The following is a 26,028-nucleotide window of genomic DNA, read 5'->3' on the forward strand; positions in this document are numbered from 1 at the left end:
TTCTTATGTTACTATGTTTTTTATTTGTCCCTTTTCTTTTCATATATTAATTAGATTTTTTTTCATTTGCGGTGGACCGTTTGACTTCAGTAGGTAGGTTTAACTCGGTTCACTCTAAATTAGCTTGCTGTTTTAGAAAACAATTGATTTGATGAATTGCTAAGATGGATGGGGGCTTTGTTTGCTTTTCAAATCCTCCCTAGCCAAGTACCCAGAAAATCTAGGAGGCAGTGTGTTTGTTTAGTTTTAAAATAAAATTGAGTGTTGCTAGAGAAATCAACTTTAAAACATCTTCCTTCAAAACACAAGTTCCTGCTGCAAGCCAGCATAGAGGCCATGAATGGGGAACTGGAAGTTACTTGTGTGTGTGTGTGTGTGTGTGTGTGTGATGTGTGTGTGTGTGTGTGACCTCTCTCAGGCTTTCCTCTGTCTCTTAGATGCTGTTTAATGATATCTTGGCCACAATTCTGCAGGTGTAGATGAAACCAGGATTTATTCAAATCACCAAAGTAACAAATTGATTACCATTTGTAAAATCTACTCACATAAAGCCACCTTTGTTAGTCCTGGCCCTTATGCGTAGAAGGTGATAGGGATTCACAAAAAAGCATGACCAATGCAGGAAGAAAATAATCTGCCTTGGTCTGTGTAGAAGTATTTGCTGAGTGGTGGTTTTAGTGATGGAATTATAGCCAGTGAAAATGGAGAAAAAATATTTTTAAACCATAGTACTTCTATCCAACTACCCCCTTACTTGATTCTGAGCATGTGTAGCTCATATACTTCACCCAATATTTATTTATAACTATGAGGAAGTCAGGAAAAAGAAGACGTGGACAGATCATCAGGATTTAGGATTAAATTGGACTACTCGCAGCATTTATTAAGTCCCAGCTGAATATAAAGCATTATATTAAGTGCTGAACAGGCCAAAAGAGAAATAGAAAACATATTCTTCGGCTTCATGGCCTATCTAATTAAATAGTACTGGAGAGGAAATAAAGATAGTAGAAATCTTCCATAGAAATTACTAAACTTGGCTGGGCGCGGTGGCAAATGTCTGTAATCCCAGCACTTTGGGAGGCCAAGGCGGGTGGATCACAAGGTCAGGAGTTAGAGACCAGCCTGGCCAATATGGTGAAACCTCGTCTCTACTAAAAATACAAAAAATTAGCCAGGCATGGTGGCACATGCCTGTAGTCCCAACTACTCAGGAGGCTGAGGCAGGAGAATTGCTTAAACCTGGGAGGCAGAGGTTGCAGTGAGCCGAGATCGCGCCACTGCACTCCAGCCTGGGTGACAGAGATAGACTGTCACAAACAAACAAATTACTAAACCTGATCACAATCCCCTATAAGTACTTATAAAGCAAGTCCCAACCATGATATTAACATCTGAGATTTAAAATAGACTGAGGATCTAGGCCAGGCACAGTGGCTCATTCCTGTAATCCCAGCACTTCAGGAGGCCAAGGCAGAGAGATCACCTGAGCTCAGGAGTTCGAGACCATTCTGGCCAACATGGTGAAACCCCGTCCCTACTAAAAATACAAAAAAAAATTAGTTGGGCGTGGTGGTGCTCATCTATAGTCACAGCTACTTCAGAGGCTGAGGCAGGAGAATTGCTTGAACCCGGGAGGCAGAGGTTGCAGTGAGCTGAGATTGTGCCACTGAGCTCCAGCCTGGGCAACAGAGTGAGACTCCATCTCAAATAAATAAATAAATAAAATAGACTGAGGATCTTAAAAGAAGGGAAAGACATAGTTCGAAGTGATTATTTTCTGATATAAATTATTTGTTTTTGAGTGATGATGGATTGGAATGGAATGAGACTGTTTTCCTTATTGTTCTTATGTCCCATGTATATTTTCAGCCCAATATATAATATTTACTGAAACAGTCAATACTGTCAGACTATTCAGTTGTTTAGTTTGTCTTTTCCCACTTTATAAGTATAAATGGATAAGTAAGTCAAGCATTATTGTATAGAATTTTTCAAATGTATAGTTGTGACAAAATCTCTTCAGCTATAAAGAAATCTGTTAAAACGTTGCAAAATATATAATTATCTTATTGTAGGTTCTATCATAAGATTTCTATGAGTTCAAAAGAATGCAGGGGAAAAAAAAATCTAGGGACTTTCTTCCTGACTGAAATGATCATTAAAGTTATCGTCTAGCCCAAAATATGAGTGCTCCTGTCTTGTAAATTTTGCATGCTTATTCTAGATGATAAAAGAACTGCTCAGAATCATTAATAATAAAAATTATAGCTCTTGCTAGCATGATCACATATTATTAAATAATACAGTATTTTAATTATAATCATTTTTTGAATATTTTCATAAATGGGTTTTAAATTTCATTGTACTGCAGATTCAAATCTTGAATACAGTTTATCAGATGAGTATTGCAAGCATCACTTCTTGGTTGGTCTACTTCTGAGGGAAACTTCCATTGCTCTTCAGGACAATTATGAGATCAGATATACAGCTATCTCTGTCATAAAGAATCTTTTGATAAAACATGCATTTGACACAAGATACCAGCACAAGGTAAGGATATCCATGCAGTCATCAGTATCACACTGGTAAAGTTCTACTATGATTTTTTTTTTTTTTTTTTTTTTTTTGAGACGGAGTCTCGCTCTGTCGCCCAGGCTGGAGTGCAGTGACCGGATCTCAGCTCACTGCAAGCTCCGCCTCCCGGGTTTACGCCATTCTCCTGCCTCAGCCTCCCGAGTAGCTGGGACTACAGGCGCCCACCACCTCGCCCGGCTAGTTTTTTGTATTTTTTAGTAGAGACGGGGTTTCACCGGGTTAGCCAGGATGGTCTCGATCTCCTGACCTCGTGATCCGCCTGTCTCGGCCTCCCAAAGTGCTGGGATTACAGGCTTGAGCCACCGCGCCCGGCCTCTACTATGATTTTTTATAGAAGATGAAGCTTTTTTAGCAAGGAACATTATATAAGCATTGAAGAAAATTTATTTTTGCTTCAAATCACAAGGTGTTTTTTTTTTTGGGGTGAGACAGAGTCTCACTCTGTCACCCAGGCTGGGGTGCAGTGGGATGATCTCGGCTCACTGCAACCTCTGCCTCCCAGGTTCAAGCGATTCTTGTGCCCAGCCTCAAATCATTAGGTTTTTAAAAATACCATTTAGGACTGGGAGCGTGGCTCACGCCTGTAATCCCAGCACTTTGGGAGGCTGAGGTGGGTGGATCGCTTGAGGCCAGGAGTTTGAGACCAGCCTGGGTAACATGGTGAAACCTCATCTCTACTAAAAATACAAAAATTTGCTGGGCGTGGTGGCACACACCTGTAGTCTTAGTTACTTGGGAGGCTGAGGCAGGAGAAGCACTTGAACTGGGGAGGCAGGAGGCGGAGGTTGCAGTGAGCTGAGATCGTGCCACTGCACTCCAGCCTGGGTGACAAGAGTGAAACTCTGTCTCAAAAAAAAAAAAAAAAAATATATATATATATATATATATATATATATATATATAGTTTAGTTAACTATTAAAGAAATATACTATTTTCTCAAATCATACTTAAAGAATAACATAACTGCTTCATGATTATATCAACTAAGAATGTTTAAAAATTATTCTATAAAATATATGCTTTAATATATCTTTAAATATGTATCATGTAAACTATGTAATAAGTTTTCTTCTTACTGAAAAAAATGTTAATGTGATGGTGTTACTATAAATAGCTGTGGGTGTGGCTGTAAATTTTACATACATTACACTGTTTTCTATGAGTAACGGTCACAGCTGCAGTTTCTATTTACTGCACTAATTTTTTTTTTTTTTTTTTTTTTTTTTTTTTTTGAGACGGAGTCTCGCTCTGTCCCCCAGGCTGGAGTGCAGTGGTATGATCTCGGCTCACTGCAACCTCTGCCTCCCAGGTTCAAGCAATTCTCCTGCCTCAGCCTCCTAAGTAGCTGGGACTACAGGTGCACGCCACCATGCCTGGCTAATTTTTGTATTTTTAGTAGAGATGGGGTTTCACTATGTTGGCCAGGATGGTCCTCATTTCCTGACCTCATGATCCGCCCCAGTCAGCCTCCCAAAGTGCTGGATTACAGGCGTGAGCCACCATGCCTGGCCTATTTACTGTACTTTTAACATATATATTGAAATCTTACTGATATTAAATCCTGTTGGCTTGGAAAAGTAGAGTGCAAACTGTATGGATTTAGAAGACTCTAATTTACTTCCACGGTATCATAACTCACTCTAGGAAACATAATATTGTTTCATAATAAATAATTTATCCTTTTCTTTTTAGATTCCAATATAAAATTATGATGTCATTTATCATCATAGTCATTTTGGAAGGCTGACTTGGAGCTTTTATTCTTTTTCTACAGTATTCCCATTTGTCCTTTTTAAACAGAAAATGCCTGCCAGTGACATCTACTCATATTCCTTTAATTACAGTGATTTTCATACATGTAAATCTTGCTAGTTTTCTTTATGTGATTGTATCCTAAAGTAGATTTAAACTTCTTAGCTTTAAGATGTAATTCATTGCTTACTGCAGTTTGCTTTGTTTTTGACACATTATAACATACCTCCACTTAGTGTAGTTGACTCAGTTATATGCCATTTTCACTTTTTGTGAATGTTGATATTGACTTCACACAAATTAGCTGGTATGATATATCCAAATAAAAATGTATCTTAAAAGTCCTCCAGTCCAATCAAGCTTGGTCAAGCCTTTAAAAATGCATTATCGCTGAGTTCTGGCTAACTACTTGCTTACGCCTAGGAGTGGGGAAAAGGATCTTATGCCATGTGGAGGAAAATGTCTTTAGCCATGATTTTAAATGATTCACTGGAAAAGTACAAAATGAACTTCCCCTCTCTGAAGCAGAAAGTTGTATGTTTCTCCACTGTCTCTTCACATGAAAGTGAAAGAAAACTGGATTTTGCCAGTGGGATTCTCACCACCTAGAGGCGGAATTAAATATTTTACATCACAAATTTGGACACTTTTAACTTACTTTTTAAATTCTTAGAGCTGTATGTATACACACGCAGGTATTGTTACCTGTAAATAAGTTAGACACTCTGAGCGTTTGAGGTTTTAAACTATAGGAAAGATTGAAATGCCAAGCCTTACTACTCCTTCAGTGACTTCTGAAGCTCTTTCCTCTTTGTTCAGAGGCTTCATACAGGCATTAAATGACGATAGAGTTTTCTCCATGAGAAGTTTGTTTACTTCATGGGCTTGGTTAACCAAAGCTTCAATTCCAGATTATTGGATGAGGATATAAAAGGTCCTTTGTCTGTTTTGTGCAGTTTCCAGACAGCCTGGGTATAAGAGTTCATTTATCAAATACATCCAAGTAGAGCGTGTTTCCTATTAATGATGACACCAAGGTGAGGGATTGGAGGGAGCCTTAAGCTCCCATATTTTCCATCAGTTCTCTAAAGGGACCCCAAAGTAATACACCAAAAAAAAAAAAAGAAAAGAAAAGAATATTTCCTATGAAAAGCCTACTTCGAGACTCAACTCCCTAATCACTCCCACCCTTTCCAGCCAATTGCCACTCCTAAGCCCCTGCTCTTAGGAAATTTTGGTCCCTGTTATGTGTTACTCATAAACTATTTAGCAATCTCTCTCTCTCTCTTTTTTTTTTTTTGTGATGGAGTCTCGCTCTGTAGCCCAAGCTGGAGTGCAGTGGCATGATCTCAGCTCACTGCAGCCTCCGCCTCCCGGGTTCCAGTAGTTCTCCTGCCTCAGCCTCCCGAGTAGCTGGGGTTACAGGTGTGCACCGCTACACCTGGCTAATTTTTTGTATTTTTAGTAGAGATGGGGTTTCACCATGATGGCCAGGAAGGTCTTAATCTCCTGACCTCGTGATCGCCTGCCTTGGCCTCCCAAAGTGCTGGGATTACAAGTGTGAGTCACCATGCCCAGCCAGCAATGTCTCTTGTTATAATTACCATGAGACATTTTTCCTTTTCAGAACAAGAATGTTCAATATCTAACATTTACCCTGGGGCCTGTATAGTTCTTGTACCCACTACAAGTAATGTTGATACCTAAGAGAATTGCAGATTCTACTTCTAGTTGGGCTGTGGGCAAATCTTTTTACCTTTTTTGAAAAAGTAATCCATATGCATGGTGAAAAACAAAAATCAAAATGCCTGTCTCCCATTCCTTACCTCCACTCACCAATTCATCTTTCCAGAAGCAACTACTCTTGTAAGTTTATTTATACTTCTATTTTACACAAGCACAAGCCTATATGATATATATGTATAAAATATAACAGAAACCATTATACATTTTTCTTTTTTCATTTAACAGTACAGCCTGAAGGTTAGATCTACTGCATTTTAAAAAGTAGCTGCATAGTATTTTATCATATGGATATACTTTATTTATCTAACTAGTCTTCTATTAATAGATTCTTCGGTTATATTCTATGTGTTGTGCAGGCGAAATTTTTAACATACTTGGCAATGACTTTATGTTTTCCTGTGTTCCTGCTTCCCTGAGAGAGTTGTAATTTCTCTTCCCCTAGAGATCACTCACTATCAGAACTAAAATGGACTCCTATTTAGAAGCCATAATATTAATAATAGCAGCTAAAATTTATTAAGGGCTCACTATATGCCAAGCACTATTTTAAATATCTCACATTAATTGACATCATTATTATTACCCCCATTTTACCAAAGAGAAAACTATAGTTAAGTGACTTGATTGTAATCAAGTAGCTAGTAATGGGAGAACTGGGTTTTGTGCATGTCTCTAACTGCAAAATCTGTGCTGTCAGCCACTAGCTATACTGCCTTTTAAATCTCAACTTGGGACACTGAAAAATTAGAAAACCACCAAAAAAAAAGGGTAATCACTAAGTGAAAAATCTTGACACCAAAGCCATGGAACAAAGTAAAGTAATGAGAGTTAAAAGGCCGGGCGCAGTGGCTCACTCCTGTAATCCCAGCACTTTGGGAGGCTGAGGAGGGCAGATCACCTGAGGTTGGGAGTTTGAGACCAGCCTGGCCAACATAGTAAAACCCTGTTTCTACTAAAAATACAAAATTAGCCAGGCGTGATGGTGGGTACCTGTAATCCCAGCTACTTGGGAGGCTGAGGCAGGGGAATCTCTTGAACCCAGGAGGCAGAGGTTGCAGTGAGCTGAGATTGTGCCTCTGCACTCCAGCCTGGCTGACAGAGTAAGACTCAGTCTCAAAAAATAGAAAAAATAAAAAGAATGAGTTAAGATGATTCGTGGTAACTATATTCACATATTTAAAGGGTTGCCATGCAAAAGTAGAAGTAGACTTTTTCTTGTACTCCAAAGGGCAGAGCTATACCTAGGAGGTAGAACTTATGAGGAGTGTATTTCAGATAAAGGATCTTTCTAATAGAACCCATGAAAGGACTGGAGTTTTAAAGAAGTTTAAAAAACTGTTTGTCAAGGATACATGTAAGGGCCATTCATTCCTGCCTTCAGCAGGAAGTTGAACTAGGTTAGTGGTTCTGAAACACATCAGCATCATCTGGACCAGTCCAGACCTGCTAAATCAGAATCTTCTGGTGGTAGAGACTATTACTGATGGGGTACTATGTTGGAAGAAAGTCTGTTAAGAAGGGTTTTTGAAATTCACAAATGAAGTGCAAATGGCCAATTAACACATGAAAAATTGTTCAACCTCAATAGTAAATGCAAACTAAACAATAGTAAGAGACCAGTAATCTTCTATATTCTACATGTTGACCATTTTGCCCTAGAGGGCCTTATCTAATTCTCCAGAAAAACCTGAAGTCATGAAAGATGGAGGGCAACTCTTGTGCCACCACAGCTACTATTTTCTCTGATTTGAGTGTATATACATATCTGGCGAGGAATGTCCATAAGCTGAGGAAAGCAATAAATAAATTTGTATAAGAGGTACCACATTAATTAAGAGTCCTGGTGGTCAGTTTTATTTACATATTTACAAATATATCAATCTCCCAAGTCTTATAATTGACTTAGGGGACCAAGTTCGTATTATTGTAATTATAGCTTTAATGGAAGCAAAAAATGTTTCTTGAATGAATACAGTAACTTACCATTTTTTCACTTCTTCCACTTACTCATTCATTCCTTCAGCTAATATGTATTGACCATCTGCTATGTGCCCAGGTACTGGGGATGAAGCAGTGAACAAGACAGACACTGTCCCTGCTCTCATGAAGCTCAATCCTCACTGGAGCTGAAAAACAGGACTAATATCATCTGCTTTCTATACCAACTTCTATTTTTTACAAAAACCTTTTACTTCATGTAGTTATGCTTGAGGGATGTAATTTGACTCTGTATCATGGATAAATCCAAATGCCAACAAAGTTCTGTGGTAATTAGTTTTCGTATAAATAGACTCATGCTTCAGTAATTTGTTATGGATGTTAGCCTACTTTTTAGTCTTTAAGTTAATATATGAAGCCAACTCCATTTATTTGTAATATATACATATTATATACCTATTAAGCTTTCAATAATTATTTTTCAGAACCAACAAGCCAAAATAGCACAATTGTACCTTCCCTTTGTTGGACTACTTTTGGAAAATATACAGCGATTAGCAGGTCGAGATACCTTGTATTCTTGTGCAGCCATGCCTAATTCTGTAAGTAGTAACGTGTTTCTGTTGGAGTTTTATCCTGTTTTATTGAATGCATTTGGAATTAGGGTCATATGCTATATGATCTCAACCTTAAGAGTTCACTTTTTTTGGTTTGTTTTTTTAAGCCAGAGTCTCGCTCTATCACCCAGGCTGGAGTGTAGTGGCACAATCATAGTTCACTGTAGTCTCAAACTCCTGTGCTCAAGTGATCCTCCTGCTTTGGCCTCCCGAGTAGCTGGGACTAAAGGCATACGCCACCACGCCCAGCTAATGTTTTAAATTTTTAGCAGAGACAAGGTCTCACTGTGCAGCCCAGGCTGGTCTCAAACTCCTAAGCTCAAAGAATCCTACCGCCTCAGCCCCCTGAAGTGCTGGGATTACAGGCATGAGCCACTGTGCCCAGCCAAGAATTCATTTTTTACTCCATGTACACTGTTTTTCCTAATACAGTGCTTTGCAAACTTTAATGTGCATATGAATCACCTGGGGAATTTGTTAAAACAGATTTTTTTTTTTTTCAAGACAGAGTCTCGCTCTGTCACCCAGGTTGGAGTGCAGTAGCGTGATCTCGGCTCACTGCAGCCTCCACCTCCTGGGTTCAAGGGATTCTCCTGCCTCAGCCTCCTGAATAGGTGGGACTACAGGTGCCCGCCACCATGCCTGGCTAATTGTTTTGTATATTTAGTAGAGATGGGGTTTCACCATGTTAGCCAGGCTGGTCTGGAACTCCTGACCTCAGGCGATCCACCCACCACGGCCTCCCAAAGTGCTGGGATTACAGGCATGAGGCACCACGCCCAGCCAACAGATTCTAATTCAATAGGCTTGGGGTGGGACTTGAGAGCATGCATTTCTAACAAGCTTTTGACTGCTTCTGGTCCTAGGATTGCACTTTGGATAACAAAGTCCAAGAGAACACCACAAATCCTTTGAACCCTGTGTTTTGTTCTAAACATTTTCTGTTGTATGGCTTCATATATTTATTCAACTTAAACTGAACAAAAGATTCCCTACTTCCAAGATATTAGGCACTGGGGACTCAACTGTATTCCTTATTCCTTTGCTTCTCCTTTCCCTTAGTAGTCTCCTTCAGCACTTCTTGGTGAGACTCTTAGTTTATCACAATTGGTCTGTGCTTTTTTTGCTCCCCTTAGAATTTTAAGAATTGGAAGGAACTTTGGAGGTGATCAGTCTCCTATTTGGCAAAACAACCTTTTGCCATTGTAATAATTTAAACATTCCTTCTCACATTAGACCTAAAAGGTTTCCTATCCACTGGTCTTACTTTTGTCTTCTAGAGACACATGATGAAACACATCTGTTCCCATCTCCAAATGTACCCTTTCCACATGTGCCTTCTAAATTTTTCTCCAAGCTAAATATCTCCACTAATCTGTCATTCCAAATCCTTTACTTTGTTTTTCTTTTTCTTTTTTTTTTTTTTTTTTTGAGACAGAGTCTTACTCTGTCACCCAGACTGAAGTGCAGTGGCACAATCTCAGCTCACTGCAATCTCTGCCTCCTGGGTTCAAGTGATTCTCCTGCTCAGCCTCCTGAGTAGCTGGGATTACAGGTATGCACCACCATGCCCAGCTAATTTTTTTTGTACTTTTAGTAGAGATGGGGTTTCACCATGTTGGCCAGGCTGGTCTTGAAATCCTGACCTCAAGTGATCTGCCTGCCTCAGCCTCCCAAAGTGCTGGAATTATAGGCATGAGCCACCGTGCCCGGTCCCGAAAACCCTTTGCTTTCTTGGTCACCCCTTTTCTGAATGTGCTCTAGTTTACCAGTAACCCTATTAAAATATAGTGTCCAAATTATACACTTTATAGTCTTCCCAGTGGAACTGTTAACTTCTGCCCCCATCCATGTTCTATATGGCCCAAGATCACCTGTGCACTTTGGCTGGCCATGTCATATTGTTGGATAGCAGGTTAAACTGCATCATTTACAGCTTCCCCTGCAAATTCCCCCTATGAAATGCTACAGCCAATTTGTCATGCCTGCCCTGCGTTCCTGAGGACGCTGCTTTTAAACTTTTCTAGTGGCTTGCTCGCTCGTGACTCCCAGTCATGTCAACTGGCTGAATGTGGATACTACACCTACCTGAACGTCAGGCTGGTCTCGCTTTACAAATACAGTATCTCATGCTTATGCTCCCTCCACATATATCTGACAGCATTATTTGGAAATATTTCACTTCTCTGTACTCTTTGCAGCTCAAGTTTCCTTAGGGCTTCTGGTCACACACCTTCTTCTAGCGTTGCCCTGGTTCTAAGGAGGAGAACTGAATGATGTTGAGACTTTACCAGGCCGGGCGCCGTGGTGCATGCCTGTAATCCCAGCACTTTGGGAGGCCGAGGCAGGAGGATCACTTGAGTCCAGGAGTTTTAGACCAATCTAGGCAACATAGCAAAGCCCCATCTCTAAAAAAAATGCAAAAATTAGCTGGGTGTGGTGGTGTATGCCTGCAGTCCTAGCTAATCTGGAGGCTGAAGTGAGAGGGTCGCTTGAGCCCAGGAGGTTGAGGCTACAGTGAACTATGATCGCGCCACTGCACTCCAGCCTGGACTAGACAGCAAGACCCTGTCTCAAAAAACAAAAACAAAAAAGACTACCAGTTGCGGCTATCTAGAATTTATGTCACTTGGCTAGAGGTCATGGTTACAACAGTATGCTAGTAGCTTTTTTTTTTTTTTTAGAGTCACCTAAATACTAATTACTAGTATCTGATTTAGACTTTCACAGTGAGCTTTGTTTAAAATCAGTGTAACATTTTGTTCTGTTAATTCAGGTTTCTTATCCTATATACGAATTTGTTTAAATGACACAGGTATCATATTCATTACAGACATCCAGAGATGAGTTTCCATGTGGCTTTACTTCACCTGCCAATAGAGGGAGTCTGAGCACTGACAAAGACACCGGTAATTAAACCGTTTGGAGATGATACATTGCATGGGTGTTTAGAAATGTACCCTCTACTTCTTAGTATTTTTGATATATTTCATAATAAAGACCATACATAGCTTGATCTCTACTAAAGTTTAATTAAAATCTGACTCATATTTGCAGTCAAATTTATTTGCCAAGGTTTCCTTGTCTTAAGCTTATTTAGAACATAGCTTGGCATACTGACAAAATAGAGGATAATGAGAAAAATACTGGTTTCTTTATCTGTCACCAATTTTAAGCCAGATACCTCCCTTCTCTGGGCTCAAGTTTCCTTGTCTATAAAATTGTCTTTTAAATTGTGTGGCTTTATTTTATGGCTTCCAAGGAATTTCTTGTCGTTTTGTACATGCTAAAGAGTTTTGAAAGGTGAAAAGTTGCTTCACTTTTACATGGTTTCTTATGGTGTTTTCATATAATAAACTTCACATTTTAGATGTCCAAGATCTATTCCCTATATTAATGTCTCTACTTAAATTAGTTCAATACTTATTTTTTAAAAATATTTCTGACAGTTCCTCCTCTTGCCAACAAGGCCTTGACTTTTTTTTTTTCCAGCTTATGGGTCTTTTCAAAATGGACATGGAATTAAGAGAGAAGATTCAAGAGGTTCCCTCATCCCAGAAGGAGCAACAGGATTTCCAGATCAGGGCAACACTGGTGAAAATGTAAGAACTTAAATATATAGGATAACCCTAGTGACACATTAGACTGCAACTTTTTTTTAATAGTATAAATGTGAGCATCTCTACTCTCCTGTAGTCCATCCTGGCTCTGCAAAAAGCATCCCATAATTCTTAGATATTTTAGCAGTATCTTCCTATACTGGCAGCTGCTACTTCAGTGTCTTAAACTATTTATGGAGAATGAGGCATTCATCCTCAAGTGTTCCAACTCTGAATATCTCCTTTAACCCTAGTACGCTATTTTAGTGAGGGGAAATTCAAGTTTAAAATATCTAATGTGCCTTGTTATTTAAAACAAAGCACATCCTGGCAGGATTAATGCAGTCTTTCATTCTTTTGTAATAGAGTAATGATATTAATTTTGGAGGAAAAAATATAGGTCCCGAAACTGATAATCTTAGGGTCCCAGCATCACTTAATCAGAATATATCCTCCCAACTCTTCTATCAAGTTGTTTCACGCTTACCATTAAAGTTTGAGATGTGACTGCCTTAAGACAGAGAGACCTCATTTTAGACCAGTAAAGTTTTGCCATGTTATGTAAAATCATTGAATCGTATAAAATTATATTAGAAGGGTCTATAAATAAAAAATTCCAACTCTCAATTTACAAATGAAAACTGGGATTATGACTTAGAACAACCAGCTATGGCAGGACCATACTCAAACCTAGATTTTCTAATATGAGCACTTTTTCTCCTATGTCATGGTGCTCTTAGTGTGCATCAGGATCACTTGAAGGGCTTAAAAAAATAGATGTCTGGGCCTCACCCCAGGGTAAGATTCAATACATCTGGAATAGGGCCTGCTAACATGTATTTCTAAGTTCCCAGATGATGTTGATGCTGTTGGTTGGGTATTGTTACCCTTGAGAGCCAGTGAACTATACTTCCACTGGTTCCTTGAGCCTTTGGGTAAACAGTAATTTATTCACAAATGTTTCTCTTTTACACCATTTAGAAATTGTGACAACAGGTACTGTCATAGCTAAGGCAAATAAAGGTCAGAGAGGTTGAATGACTTGCTAGTAGTCACATAGTAGCTAGGCAAGCAATCAGAACCTAGGTCTGTTTGCTCCAAGTAAAAGTTCTTTCTTAGTAAATTCCACCTTAGTCAATGGTGCATCCCCAGTTTAGCTCAACTGAAAGTATTAGTTTTTAACAACTGCAATTTTGTAAGGAGATTATTATTGTTCTATTCATATAAATCCCCAAATAAGTCAGATCTTGTCATGCTTAATTTCTGATTTTTTTTAAAAGTCATTAAATAAGAGGAACACATCAGTACTTTGTAGAGGTGCTAATTTTGAAGTATTACTGGGTACTCCTAAGTGTAATTACCATAATATAATTAGCCCATTTTATTTATTTATTTATATTTTTTAGAAATAAGGTCTTGCTCAGTCACCCAGGCTGGAATGCAGTGACAGATCAGTGTGCTCACTGCAGCCTTGAACTCCTGGGCTCAAGCAGTCTTCCTAACTCAGCCTCCCGAGTAGCTAGGACTACAGGCATGCACCACCACAGCCCAGCTATTTTTTTTTTTTTTTTTTTTGTAGAAACAAGTTTTGCTATATTGCCCAGCCTGGTCTTAAACTCCTGGCCTCAAGTGATCCTCCCACCTGAGCTTCCCAAAGCACTGGGTCTACAGGTGTGGGTTACCATGCCTGGCTTCTATTAGCTCTTAAGATAGATTTTCTAATGTATGATTTTGATGTTGGATTTTAATAAACTCTAAGGAGAGATTCAAATGAAAAAGTTTAAGATGTTTCTTATGCTTTCACTCCATGTAAAAGTTATCTTTCCTTAAATAGCCATGATTATTTTAAAATTTTACCACTAAAACACATGGCATATGAGAATGAAACATACACAGTATTCATGGCTATGTCTTTGTGAAGACCCCAAGGTAATTTCTAGTGATATTACTAGCTATTACTAGGAAAGAAAGATTCAGCCCATTCACCTTCAAGTTGTGATATAAAATTTAGATTTATGTTTAGAATTTTCCCAAACTGATCTAATGATAAAAAAAAGAGTTACTGAGTTAAAGGCTGTGGAAAATTGTGGTACAGATACTATTTCACAAACATCCTGTCCTTATAGACCCGACAGAGTTCTACAAGGAGTAGTGTATCCCAGTATAACCGCCTGGATCAGTATGAAATCAGAAGCCTCCTGATGTGCTACCTGTATATAGTAAAAATGATTTCAGAAGGTGAGTTACCAGCATATTAAGCATGGACTGTACTAGACATACACCCTCACAGGTTCACAAATTCATGCAACAATATTTGATCATCATCTGGAGGTAGAGCACATGCACATCATAAACAGATATTTGGAGACTCTGACCTTAAAATGTTTCTTAAATTGAACCTCAAAATAGGTTCATGTCAGTCACACAAGTTCGAGTCTTTGAAATAATTTTAACATAATTTTGCAAATAAATTTCTAAAATGAGGCAATGGTTTTAGAAGTGCTAAACATTTTGTTTTCATGCAGAGCATTTAATTCATTAAATGACCAATGTAACTGAAAGGAAATAATAACCACCAGAATTCATATTTAATACTTCAGCCTTTATTTAACCCAGGATTTGACAAATAAGAAACAAAAAAACAGGAAGAGTTCTCGAAGGGTAGCGAATGTCATCATTATCTTTGCAGCAACACTGTATGATATTGTCTGGTATCACGTTGTCAGGCTCTGTTTTTTCTCCCTGGTGTAGAGCCATATTTACTAGTGTTACCAGTTCCTCTTTATACTGTATGATGGAATACAACCAAAGGACTTTCATAAACTGCATGTCCTCGGGAAGTAAAAGCAGGTTATTTCCAAATACCACATTTACTTAGACAGTTCCCTCCCTTGTCTTCCTTTTCGCAATACTTTTGCTTAAAAAAAAAAAAAAAAGAAAAAAAAGAATGGAAAACATAAAAGCACCTGGGATCATCATAGTGATTGCTATATTTTACTCATTTTCTATTTTTTATTTTCAGTAATTACTACTTGTTTTAAATATTTTATGATAATGCAGGATGTAAAGACATAAAATAAGTTGATATAGTAGCTATAGAAACATTAAAATAAATAGCTAGATATGAGTAAATTCTAAAGTTCGTTAATAAAATAAAAATAATTGGAATATTGAAGTTCTAGGAATGTACGATTTAGCATAAAGATTATGTTGTGGAATCTGGAAATTGCTAACATTTATGGAGTTTCTTCTTAAGGCAATGAAAATGTTCTAAAACTGGTGAAGGTTTCACTAGTCTTTGAAGAAACTATAAACTATTGTACTATTGTGGGTTATTTATGTGGGCATTTTTATGGTAAATGAATCTCTCAATAAATTTATTTTTTTAAAAAAGAGGCCCAATCTTTATCTCTTCTCCACTCCCATTGCCTCACTTGACTAGCCTTAAAAAAAAATAGGTCCAAGAGATACGTTAGAAAAAAAAGCGGAACTGAACAAAAAAGCGGTTGAATACCACCATAGCCCAAAGAATGAGGGAGAGAGAAGGTAGGAAGAGGGGAAAAGCTGCATTGCCGACTAGTTCTCTCCCCTCCTCCACTGTAGGTCTCACACACACATACACACACACATACATCACATTCTGTACTAACCAGAGACAAGTCTCTGGTTGTTTTATTTTAATGTCATGGGTAAAACCATGACGTGTTTTTTGTTTCGTTTTGTTTTGAAGAGGGAGTCTCACTCTGTTGCCCAGGCTGGAGTGCAGTGGCAGGATCTCAGCTCACTGCAACCTCCACCTCCCAGGTTCAAGCGATTTTCCTGTCTCAGCCTCCGGAGTAGCTGGGACTACAGGCACTTGCCACCACGCCTGGCTAATTTTTTGTATTTTTAGTAGAGATGGGGTTTCACGGTGTTAGCCAGGATGGTCTCGATCTCCTGACCTCGTGATCCGCCTGCCTTGGCCTCCCAAAGTGCTGGGATTACAGGCATGAGCCACCGTGCCTGGCCCATGACTGTTTTATTTCTTGTGCACTTGATAGTTCCTCTTATTCTTGCAAATGTTGACCATGCTTGCTCAGTGGCAGGTACTCTGTGCCAAATATTCGGTCTTTGCTTTTTGATTTTAAAAAGCACATTTTCAATAACTAGTATACAGTCTATGTCACATCTCTTTATCTTTTATATGTATAAAGTCATGCTGTATATCTGTAAAGTCATATTCATTTCGTTCTAAGAAATGTCTTCTTCTAGATCCTTCTCAATGGATGTATTCTAATTTGTCTTGTCCAGTAAATATTGTTTTAGTTACTCTTTATGCATTTAAATGTTGATCTCTTTGAAGTCCACACTCTTGAGGTCCTCTCTTGGCTTTCTTTTTTATGGAGTCATAAATAGTAGCAACTTTAATATCAATGAAAAGATGTTCTATCTCTATACTTCTATATGGATTCTGGAGAATAAATTTCATTATCTACTTGTAGCTGCATTTTATTAACTGACGAAAATTTGCTATTTCAAAGTCTTAGATTCATTTGCCAAATATTTTCAGGCCTTATTGCTTAGTTTGTTATATCGTGAGAAAAGGAGTAAGAGTCAGGAGTTACCAGTTAGGAAGTCTGAATTGACAAGAAGACTGTTCTGTTGGAAAAGTAAAACATTGTTGCTTCCTTGGGGCTGGGGGGCGGGGACGGGGAAGGGGAAGGGGACAGGGAAGGGGAAGCTACTTCCTCTTTCTTTGTGACTGTGTCTTCACTTTTCTCTTTAGCCCAGACCCCAAAAAGACACTCTCAGTATCACATTGAGGCTTATCAGCACCATTCCCCGCACTTGTAGATTCATAAATATTCTCCGAAGCAGACTGTTCGTTGGAAGGTATCAGTTTAGCGCTATCTTTCGCTGCAAATTTGGTGTTACAAGGAATAGCAACCACTGCTCTTCTTTTTGTACTAGATTTTAAAGTAGAGTCTAAAGGCAAGGCATTCAAAGGGATTATTTTCTTTTCCTTTGTAAGAGGGTGACATGAGGTTATCGAATAATCCTCTAAAGTTTCCAGTAAAGTTTCAGATACATGAGTTGGGTATTCTCCTGGGGAGACAGCGGAAGGGCTCCATGATACATCAATCTGAGTTTCTTTTGGGGGGCAGACCTTCGTTTCAAGTGTCCCTTTTGGCTGGCCAATCTTGTCTTCATTAGGATTGAGAAAATCTTGAAATCCATACCTCTTTTGATGACTAAGTGAAGTTGTTAAAAGAGAACTTGCCAGTAGCTTCTGGCTGGCAGGGTCTTCTGTGTTAGGCTTAGAGGAACTTTTCGCAAAAGGGGTCTCTGGCACTTCAAAGAGGTCTTGACTAAAAGACGGAACTGGAAACTCTGAACTTTGTTGCAGTTCCTTTGTGCTCGTAGGTTTCATCTGTTTACTTTGTGACTGGCTTATTGATTTGATAGGCACATGCCTCTGCCTTCCTCGTGCAGGCTCCCTGACTGAAACATCTGACATAGTCATTTGCCTACCAGAAACGAAGTCATCACTACCATAAGTCTGAAACTGTTGTTGCCTCATTATTATTTTAGAAAGCCTTTTATTTTCTTCTCGTAATTTATTTGTTTCTTTAGTGAGTTCCGCAATAAAGAAAAGATTTTGTTGTTGGATTTCAGAATAGTCTTTCTCTAGCGCAAGCCTGTATGTTTCTTTCATTGAACAGTTGTCACAGGTTTTTGCCTTTAACTGATCTTTCAAGTCATTAATGGTGCTCTGCAGGACTCTCTGCTGTTCAGTCAACTCTTTAATTTTGGCTGTGGAGCCCGTCCACCTCCCATCTGACAATCGCTGTTTCCTCAGACTTGTTAATTTTGCCTGTAGACGCCTCAGCTCTTTATCATGGAGCTCTTTCAGCGTCAGCCATGTTTTTTTAAAATTGTCAGATTCCAAATCACATACACTAAGCTGTGATGACTCTCTTCCTGAAGATTTCTTACAACCTCTCCTCCCTCCTTCACCCTCGTTCCCTGCCTGCATCATGTTTCACAGATTTGGAAATGGGAGGGATGGCCTTGTCGCTCGATAACAGTGCCGTTAAGAAAATGGCGGACTTGCCGTGGATTGGAGCTAGTTCGCTGTGAGGGTGAGCCCTTCTACCCCTTTCACAGACCTTCTCCGAAGCTACCTTAGGACACGGGGCGAGGGAGATGGGTGCTCACGATTGGATGGAAAGTCCCAGGTTTTCGCTGGAAAGGAGGCACCAACTTTTCGGCTGGAAGAGCTAACGCACAGGAGACGGAGGCCACCACCCTCAGGCAGTGGCGCAACAAGCTGCCCTTTGACCGGAGGGCAACGGTCATGAGGCAGCTTGTTGCGCCGGAAACGCAGGGACTTCTGGGGGGAACCCAAGCTTCTGTGAGTAGACACCCAATGGCAGATAGGTGAGAGCGGAAGTCACTGCTAGCTTAATATACTTTTTTTAATTTTATTTTTTCTTTAGATGGAGTCACGCTCTGTTGAGCCCAGGCTGGAGTGCAGTGGCGCGATCTCAGCTCACTGCAACCTCCGCCTCCTGGGTTCAAGCGATTCTCCTGCCTCAGCCTCCTGAGTAACTGGGATTACAGCCACGCCACCAAGCCCAGCTAATTTTTGTATTTTTAGTAGAGACAGGGTTTCACCATGTTGGTCAGGCTGGCTCAAACTCCTGACCTCATGATCCGCCCACCTCAGCCTCCCAAAGTGCTGGAATTACAGACGTGAGCCACTGGGCCTGGCCTAATTTTTAAAACAAGTCACATTTTGATTCTATTTTCAGTTTTATTATTGATGATTAGCATTTTGTGTTAATTGAAACCTAGCAATATTCGTGGTCTTATAAAACAATTGGAAAATTGGAAGTAACTAAGTCAACTTCCCAGCATGCCTCATCCTCCTTGCCCCTCCATAAAGCCAACATTGTCTTGTCTTCCATCTTTATCATTGAGAGGTTCTAGCTCAGTTGGGAATTAAGTCATTTGCTTGCTTTTGTGACACCTATGCGATTTTTACAGTTAGAGGAGGGTCTGCTGACACCATTAAGCTCCATCAAAGTAGGATAAAAAAGGAATGGAAAGTCAAGTGGTGGCACTGTTTTTGTTTTGTTTTGTTTTGTTTTGTTTAAATCTCAGTAAGTAGGTGTGTTGGGGAAGAAATGGGTAAGAAAGAGAAGTATATGTGATAGATTTAAGAGACTTTTGTGTCTGAAATAGTTGTTCCACAGATAGATAGGACATCAGAATTTATAATGCAAAGGCAAAGAGAAAAAGGAAAGTTATCTGTCTCTTATTCTGAAATTTAAAATTCTGGGGGTTTTTTTGGTTTGTTTTTTGTTTTTTGTTTTTTTTGAGATGGATTCTCACTCTGTTGCCCAGGCTGGAAGTGCAGCGGCACGATCTCAGCTCACTGCAACCTCCACCTCCCAGGTTCAAGTGATTCTCCTGTCTCAGTCTCCCGAGTAGCTGGGATTATAGGCGCCCGCCACCACGCCCAGCTAATTTTTATATTTTTGGTAGAGAAGGGGTTTCATCATGTTTTCCAGGTTGGCCTTGAGATCCTGACCTCAAGTGATATGCCCACCTTGGCCTCCCAAAGTGCTGGATTACAGATGTGAGCTACCGCAACTAGGCTAAAAGTTTAAAATTCTTAAACTTTTTTATTCACAGAGCCCTCTGAGTAGCAGGCAAAGGCATTTGACCTTCTCAGAAAAATGCACCTAAACACAGCATCTTGCATAAAATTTTAGGGAGTTCATTAAAAATACCTCATCTAAAGTAAAAACACAGCAACTTCCCTTACTCTGTCTTCAGAAATGATACGAAGATTGGGATAAGCGACCCAAAAGGACATACACAAAACACATAAAAAGGATCATTGATGCTGAACTGATTACCAATTAAATGATATATTTGGAATTAATTCAAAAGAATACAGAGTGTGTACTGGGCAGTGGGAGGGGAGAGGAGAATATAGATGAAACAAGATTTGCCTTGAGTTGATAGTCCTTGAAGCTACATAGGACTTGGGGATTCACTGTGCTATTTGCTGTAATTATTTGAAGATCTAACACTTTATTTATTCCATTTTCAGATACTCTCTTAACTTACTGGAATAAAGTATCTCCTCAGGAGCTCATAAACATTCTTATACTTTTAGAGTAAGTTATCTTAATTTATCTTCATAAACTTTCCCCTTATTTGGGGAGAATTCAACTGTTACATTTTTTTCTGTTTTTAATGGCTTATTTGCTAATAATGTAGAAAATGTTAAATTATTCTGATAATATAGAGCCTGGCATAGTGGTTCTTTATCTGCAGACAGAAGAAAAATGTGAACGTGGAATACTTTCTATATTGCTGAAAACTCTAGCTAATAATAAACCATCTTTACAGCCCAGCAAAAGACTTTCTGTGATCTGAAAAACTAGAAGTAGTATCAGCTGTTCTGCATCATTCATTTGGAACAGATGCTGGAATAGTGGAGCAGTGTAAATGATTGGAATTTAGAATTTGTACTTTCATATAGAGCTGAGTAATTCTACCCACTGCAGAAATGTGTCTGTGTATTTGTGCGTGTATACACACACACACACACACACACACACACACACACGTATATAAGTATGTATTCCAAGACACTTGGGGGAAAACCTAGTCTGGAGATGGGAAGTTGTCCTACATTTCATCCTGAGCTATTTTTATATGATTATTGGAAGCTAAAAGAAAAATTAGACATAGAATGAAATGCAAGAAATTTTTAAATAGATAGTACACATATATGATTTGTATGTGCATGTCTACAAAAACAAAGCATATCAATACAAACCCTTGGATTAAGGTCTTACAAACTTTAGCGGAAAATGTCAGGATAATAAACAACAGTTAAGATTTTTTTTTTAAACTACTGTAATTGTACTCAAATATTTACTAATGAAAATATCTGATGTTGGGGATTTGCTTTAGAAACACAGGGGCAGGGAGGGTGGAGGGATGTATCAGGGGACCTATTCAGGGCAGAGGTCAAAAAAGAATAGCCATGAGTTCAATCATTGTTGAATCTGGGGGTGATTGGGTATGTGGGAGTTAACTATGGTACTCTCCCAACTTTCATATGCGTTTGAAATTTTTAATAATATAAAGTATTTTAATGTTATTATTTAAAATGTAGAAATTGCCCCAAGTTTTAGTGCGGAAGAACCTTTTAGAGATATTATTGACTATGCTGGTGGGCCAGGCATGGTGGCTCACACCTATAATCCCAGCACTTTGGGAAGCTGAGGCAGGAGGATCACTTTAGCCCAGGAGCTTGAGAGCAGCCTGGGCAACATAATGAGACCTGATCTCTACAAAAAATAAAACATTAGCTGGGCATGGTGATGTGCACCTGTGGTTCCAGGTACTTGCGAGGCTGAGGTGAAGGAATCATTTGAGCCCGGGAGGTCGAGGCTGCAATGAGCTGCACATGATCATTCCACTGCCTTCCAGCGTGGGTGACAGAGCGAGATCCTGTGTCAAAAATAAAAATGACTGATGGAGACCTTTGCTATGATAAGTTATCGAGCATAAAGGGTGATTTGCATTGACAGGTTTTTTTTAACCTGTCATTAAAATTGTATATGAAGACATGATGTAATTGTAGCAAATAAATGTAGAAAGATAGAATATGGCAAGCCCACAATTAATTATCTATGTATTTCTGTGTAGCAAAACACGTATCATTATATAATTTAAATAGGCCATTCTTTGTAACTCATGACTTTTAAAATATCACTTGTTAATCTGTAGAGGATGTTAATATATTACTAACATGCTATTGTTTTTCTTTCTAGAGTATGCTTGTTTCACTTTAGATATATGGGGAAAAGAAACATAGCAAGGTAATTCCCATAGCACTGCAATTTCTACTTTTTCCTTCTCTTCCAACAGAGGGCAATCTTACTCATGCCATGTAAAACCAAGGTTATATATTTTGAGTTAACATTGAGATACCCGTGATTTAGTTAACATGTCACAACTGAAAGTTTAAACGAATGGGAACTTTTACATTTTCAAGCTTCCCACGGGGTGATGATTAAAGTGACATACAGAGTTTCTACCTTGTGAGATGCTTATCTTTTCTAAAGGAATCCAGAAGGGGCTAGGTCCAGGGGAAGGCAGGAAATCATAAAGTGAGGACAACTGTAAGGTCTGTACTTTTGTCTGAAGACTATCAATACTCACCTCAGTTACTAAGGCAAATAGAAATCCCCAACAGCAATTGGGACATAAATGATATATTATCTATTTCCTCTTTTTGTCATGTAAGTCCTAGTGAAATAAATACTTAAGGAAATATTTGAGGGATTCTAAGGTGAAGACGGTTACTTGCTTATTTCAATGAGATATATTTTAGGGGTAGAGATAGTCATTAAAGGAGCTTAAAAATAGTTTTTAAAAAATGTTTAATTTTTAAGAAGCTGTGTGGATGGGGGGATTATTGCTCAGTCTCTGGAACATCCTAAGGATAGGTAGTTTGGGCGGTGAGGGTTCCAATTTCCACCATCTTTTCCCATAACTTGGAGTTGGTATGGCCATTGTTACCATGAACCTCAGTCTTTAGGATTCTGTCAACTCTCCCACTACGTTTACTAGAGGATAGATAAACTACTTCTTCCTTAGTCCATGTATGACCCAGTTGTAATTTTTTAAATGGAAACAACATTAAAGTAAAACAAAGAAAAGCTTGTTTATCTTAGCAATAGACATACCTACAGAGTAAAAATTTCTAATCCAAACTTACCTCAAGTCCAGAAACAGATTAGATTGGCATTCATTCTTGAACATCTGACTCTAGGATTTTCCCCTCTCATTTCAACCTTTAGTGAACCTCTGGCTATCTTCTTCCCACTCTTGACCTTCCTCATCTCCCGTGAAAAGATTGAATCTTATTGGAGTGTTGGCCACTTATCTCTGATGTTTTTGAGAAGAAGGGAAGTGGAAGCTCTTTCTAAATTCCTTAATTATATTCATATATGCTATTTTAAAGATACATTAAAACTTCATCCAATTTCTAGTGACACGTCATTTAATCCTTGAGTATACTACGTTTATGTGAAAACCTAATTTTTTTTAGTTAAAAAGATTATAACATTGAGATATGTCATTAGAGAACTCCAGTTCCTGACTTTAAAATTTATTTTAGGGTGCATGATGCCTGGCTGTCAAAACACTTCGGAATAGACCGAAAATCGCAAACCATGCCTGCTCTTCGAAACAGATCAGGAGTAATGCAGGCCCGGCTTCAGCATCTTAGTAGCCTAGAAAGTTCATTTACACTCAATCACAGTAAGTGAAAATGTGTGTGTGGTACCCATTTGACCTTAAAGAAGTCCTGGTTTAAATAATAAAAACTGAAGGTGATGGATACTCTAAATACCTTGATCATTACACATTCTATGCATGTAACAAAATATCACCTGTATCCCTTAAATTTGTATGAAGAAAAGAAGTCCTGGTTTAAATTGCCAATATGATTGGAAATGATTTCCCATACATACATGTATTTGCATCTTTCTGCTATGTATGTATGTATATAATCAATTTCATCATATATGACTATAAAATGATAAAATACACATGGATTTTTGAACAATTTTAGGTCATGGTGTTTTCTTCATAGTGTTAAAGACATTAAATTTTTCCCACGAATTGCTGTTCTCATAATATTTTTATATTGGGTGTTCTTCATTCCTACTGTTAAACTTTAATGCAAATATTGACATCTTAATATAATAGTATATATAATATTTGTTTAGTTACTTTTGGTCATTTAATGATTAGGGAATGAACATGCTGAGATGACTGCAGAAATCAGTGAACTCTAAATACTAGTTTGGCAAAGGTGTATTTCAGACAGGTTGAAGTATTGACAAGGCAAATAGGGCAAGGAGAGAAATCTTGCCCAACTGTGGAAGCTAGAGGATTATATAAATGGAAGCTCTCCTATGAAAAGCAAATATTAATAACAACTCAAAGAGTGAGAATGTTTTGTTTCCACACAGTCCTCTGAAGGTTTCAGAAAAGGAAGTTAGCAAAACTGGCTTTGTGGTAAGACCTAGTAATAAAAAATAATGTTTTGCTAGATGCTGAGCTAATAGACTCAGGACCTTTAAATCTGCATGTTTTAAAGCCTTCAGCTTCTTGTAAAAATATGATGAACCTATTTCCTTCAGTTGCCTCCAAGATACCTTGTTTTCCTTCTGATTTAGAAACAAATCTCATATAATCAGCATAATTGAAAATGTCTGACCATAAGGTACTACTGTTTATCTGTAGCTGAATTTCTATTTAGTGGTTTCTCATTTTTACCCACATAATTAGTAGCATGACTTAAAAGGCCTCCCACATTATTTCCTAGTTACATCACCAGAGTTCATCACTGAAACCTTGTCTCCAAAGAGGTGGGCACCTAATTATGTCCTGCAGAGCTGTTGATACAGAACTGTAATGAAAACTAATGAAATTGATTAACCCAGACTATATTTGATGAAGGAGTTAAATACAGTATGACACTGTGAGCCCCCTTTCTTTTTTTTTGAGACAGAGTCTCACTCTGTCGCCCAGGTTGGAGTGCAGTGACGTGATCTTGGCTCACTGCAACCTCCGCCTCCCAAGTTCAAGTGATTCTTCTTCCTCAGCCTCCTGAGTAGCTGGGATTGCAGGTGCGTGCCACCATGCCAGGCTAATTTTTTGTATTTTTAGTAGAGATGGGTTTCACCATGCTAGCCAGGCTGGTCTTGAACTGACCTCATGATCTGTCCGCCTCAGCCTTCCAAAGTGCTGGGATTACAGGCATGAGCCACCACACCCAGCCGAGCCCCCTTTCTTGTCTTAAGTCTTTGGGTAGAAAGTCATTCAGCACCATTATGTGCATCTTCATGTTGGGAAAAGTTTAATTTACTTTTTTAATCCTAGGTTCTACAACAACTGAAGCAGACATTTTCCACCAGGCACTTCTTGAAGGCAATACAGCTACTGAAGTTTCCCTAACAGTACTAGATACCATCTCATTTTTCACTCAGTGCTTCAAGGTAAAAATGAAGAGTTATAATCCAGTTGGTACCATTGCAAAGTAACATTATACAGAAATTACCTAGTCAAATGTGGGGTAGTGCAGTGAAAAAGGCTGGCATGAATAGTCAGGAAATGTGGATGGCAGTTCTAGTTTGGTTTTCATGTGACCCTGAAAGTCACTGAGACTCACTTGTGTCATCCATAAAGGGAAGGGAATGGACTAACTTGCCCTTAAGCTCTCTTCTGCCTCTTAAATTCTGTTAGATTTTCATGTTTAAAAACAAAGTTTCCGTACTTTAAGTAGCCAGCAATTTTTAGCCCAAAATATGATTGGATCTGTTTGCCCAAATACCCATTGTGATGAGGTGTCCTGTCAGGGTAGATGGGGTCCAGGCAGGCTGGCTGGCTTCCCTAGCCATGCACTTAGTGTTTTTTCTCAGATGTTTGCCTCTCAGTGCAAATCATCATTGCTATGATTTTAAAAAGAAGGTAAAAGCACTTATCTAACAGGATTATTGGAGGGGGGAATGCAATAATGGACGTGTGCTTTGAAAAGTAAAAATGATGCGACTATAATGTAAGAACTCAAAGGTGAAAAATCTTGCTTGCTTTCATTTCAGTTATACAGATGTGTTTTTTTGTTTGTTTGTTTGTTTGTTTTGTTGTTGTTTTTTCCTTCTTCCCCTCTTCTCTGAGTAATTCAGTTAATTGT

The 26,028-nt window shown here is 38.7% G+C and overlaps 1 protein-coding gene across 2 annotated transcripts in view; it reads left to right on the plus strand.

Moving 5' to 3' along the window:
* DOCK11 (dedicator of cytokinesis 11) overlaps positions 1-26,028 on the plus strand; it is a 188,719-nt gene that overhangs the window by 119,741 nt on the left and 42,950 nt on the right. Inside the window, exons 31-40 of one of the 2 annotated variants that reach the window (XM_025373266.1) lie at positions 55-93; positions 2,375-2,553; positions 8,521-8,637; positions 11,486-11,561; positions 12,145-12,254; positions 14,378-14,489; positions 20,356-20,422; positions 22,094-22,141; positions 23,446-23,588; positions 25,218-25,333. In XM_025373266.1, the coding sequence (XP_025229051.1) occupies positions 55-93; positions 2,375-2,553; positions 8,521-8,637; positions 11,486-11,561; positions 12,145-12,254; positions 14,378-14,489; positions 20,356-20,422; positions 22,094-22,141; positions 23,446-23,588; positions 25,218-25,333 (1,007 nt within the window). The remainder of the gene's footprint in view (positions 1-54; positions 94-2,374; positions 2,554-8,520; positions 8,638-11,485; positions 11,562-12,144; positions 12,255-14,377; positions 14,490-20,355; positions 20,423-22,093; positions 22,142-23,445; positions 23,589-25,217; positions 25,334-26,028) is intronic. The other variant, XM_025373267.1, reaches the window with a different exon arrangement.

The sequence above is a fragment of the Theropithecus gelada genome, chromosome X (assembly GCF_003255815.1).
Source record: "Theropithecus gelada isolate Dixy chromosome X, Tgel_1.0, whole genome shotgun sequence".
Classification (NCBI taxonomy): Eukaryota; Metazoa; Chordata; class Mammalia; order Primates; family Cercopithecidae; genus Theropithecus; species Theropithecus gelada.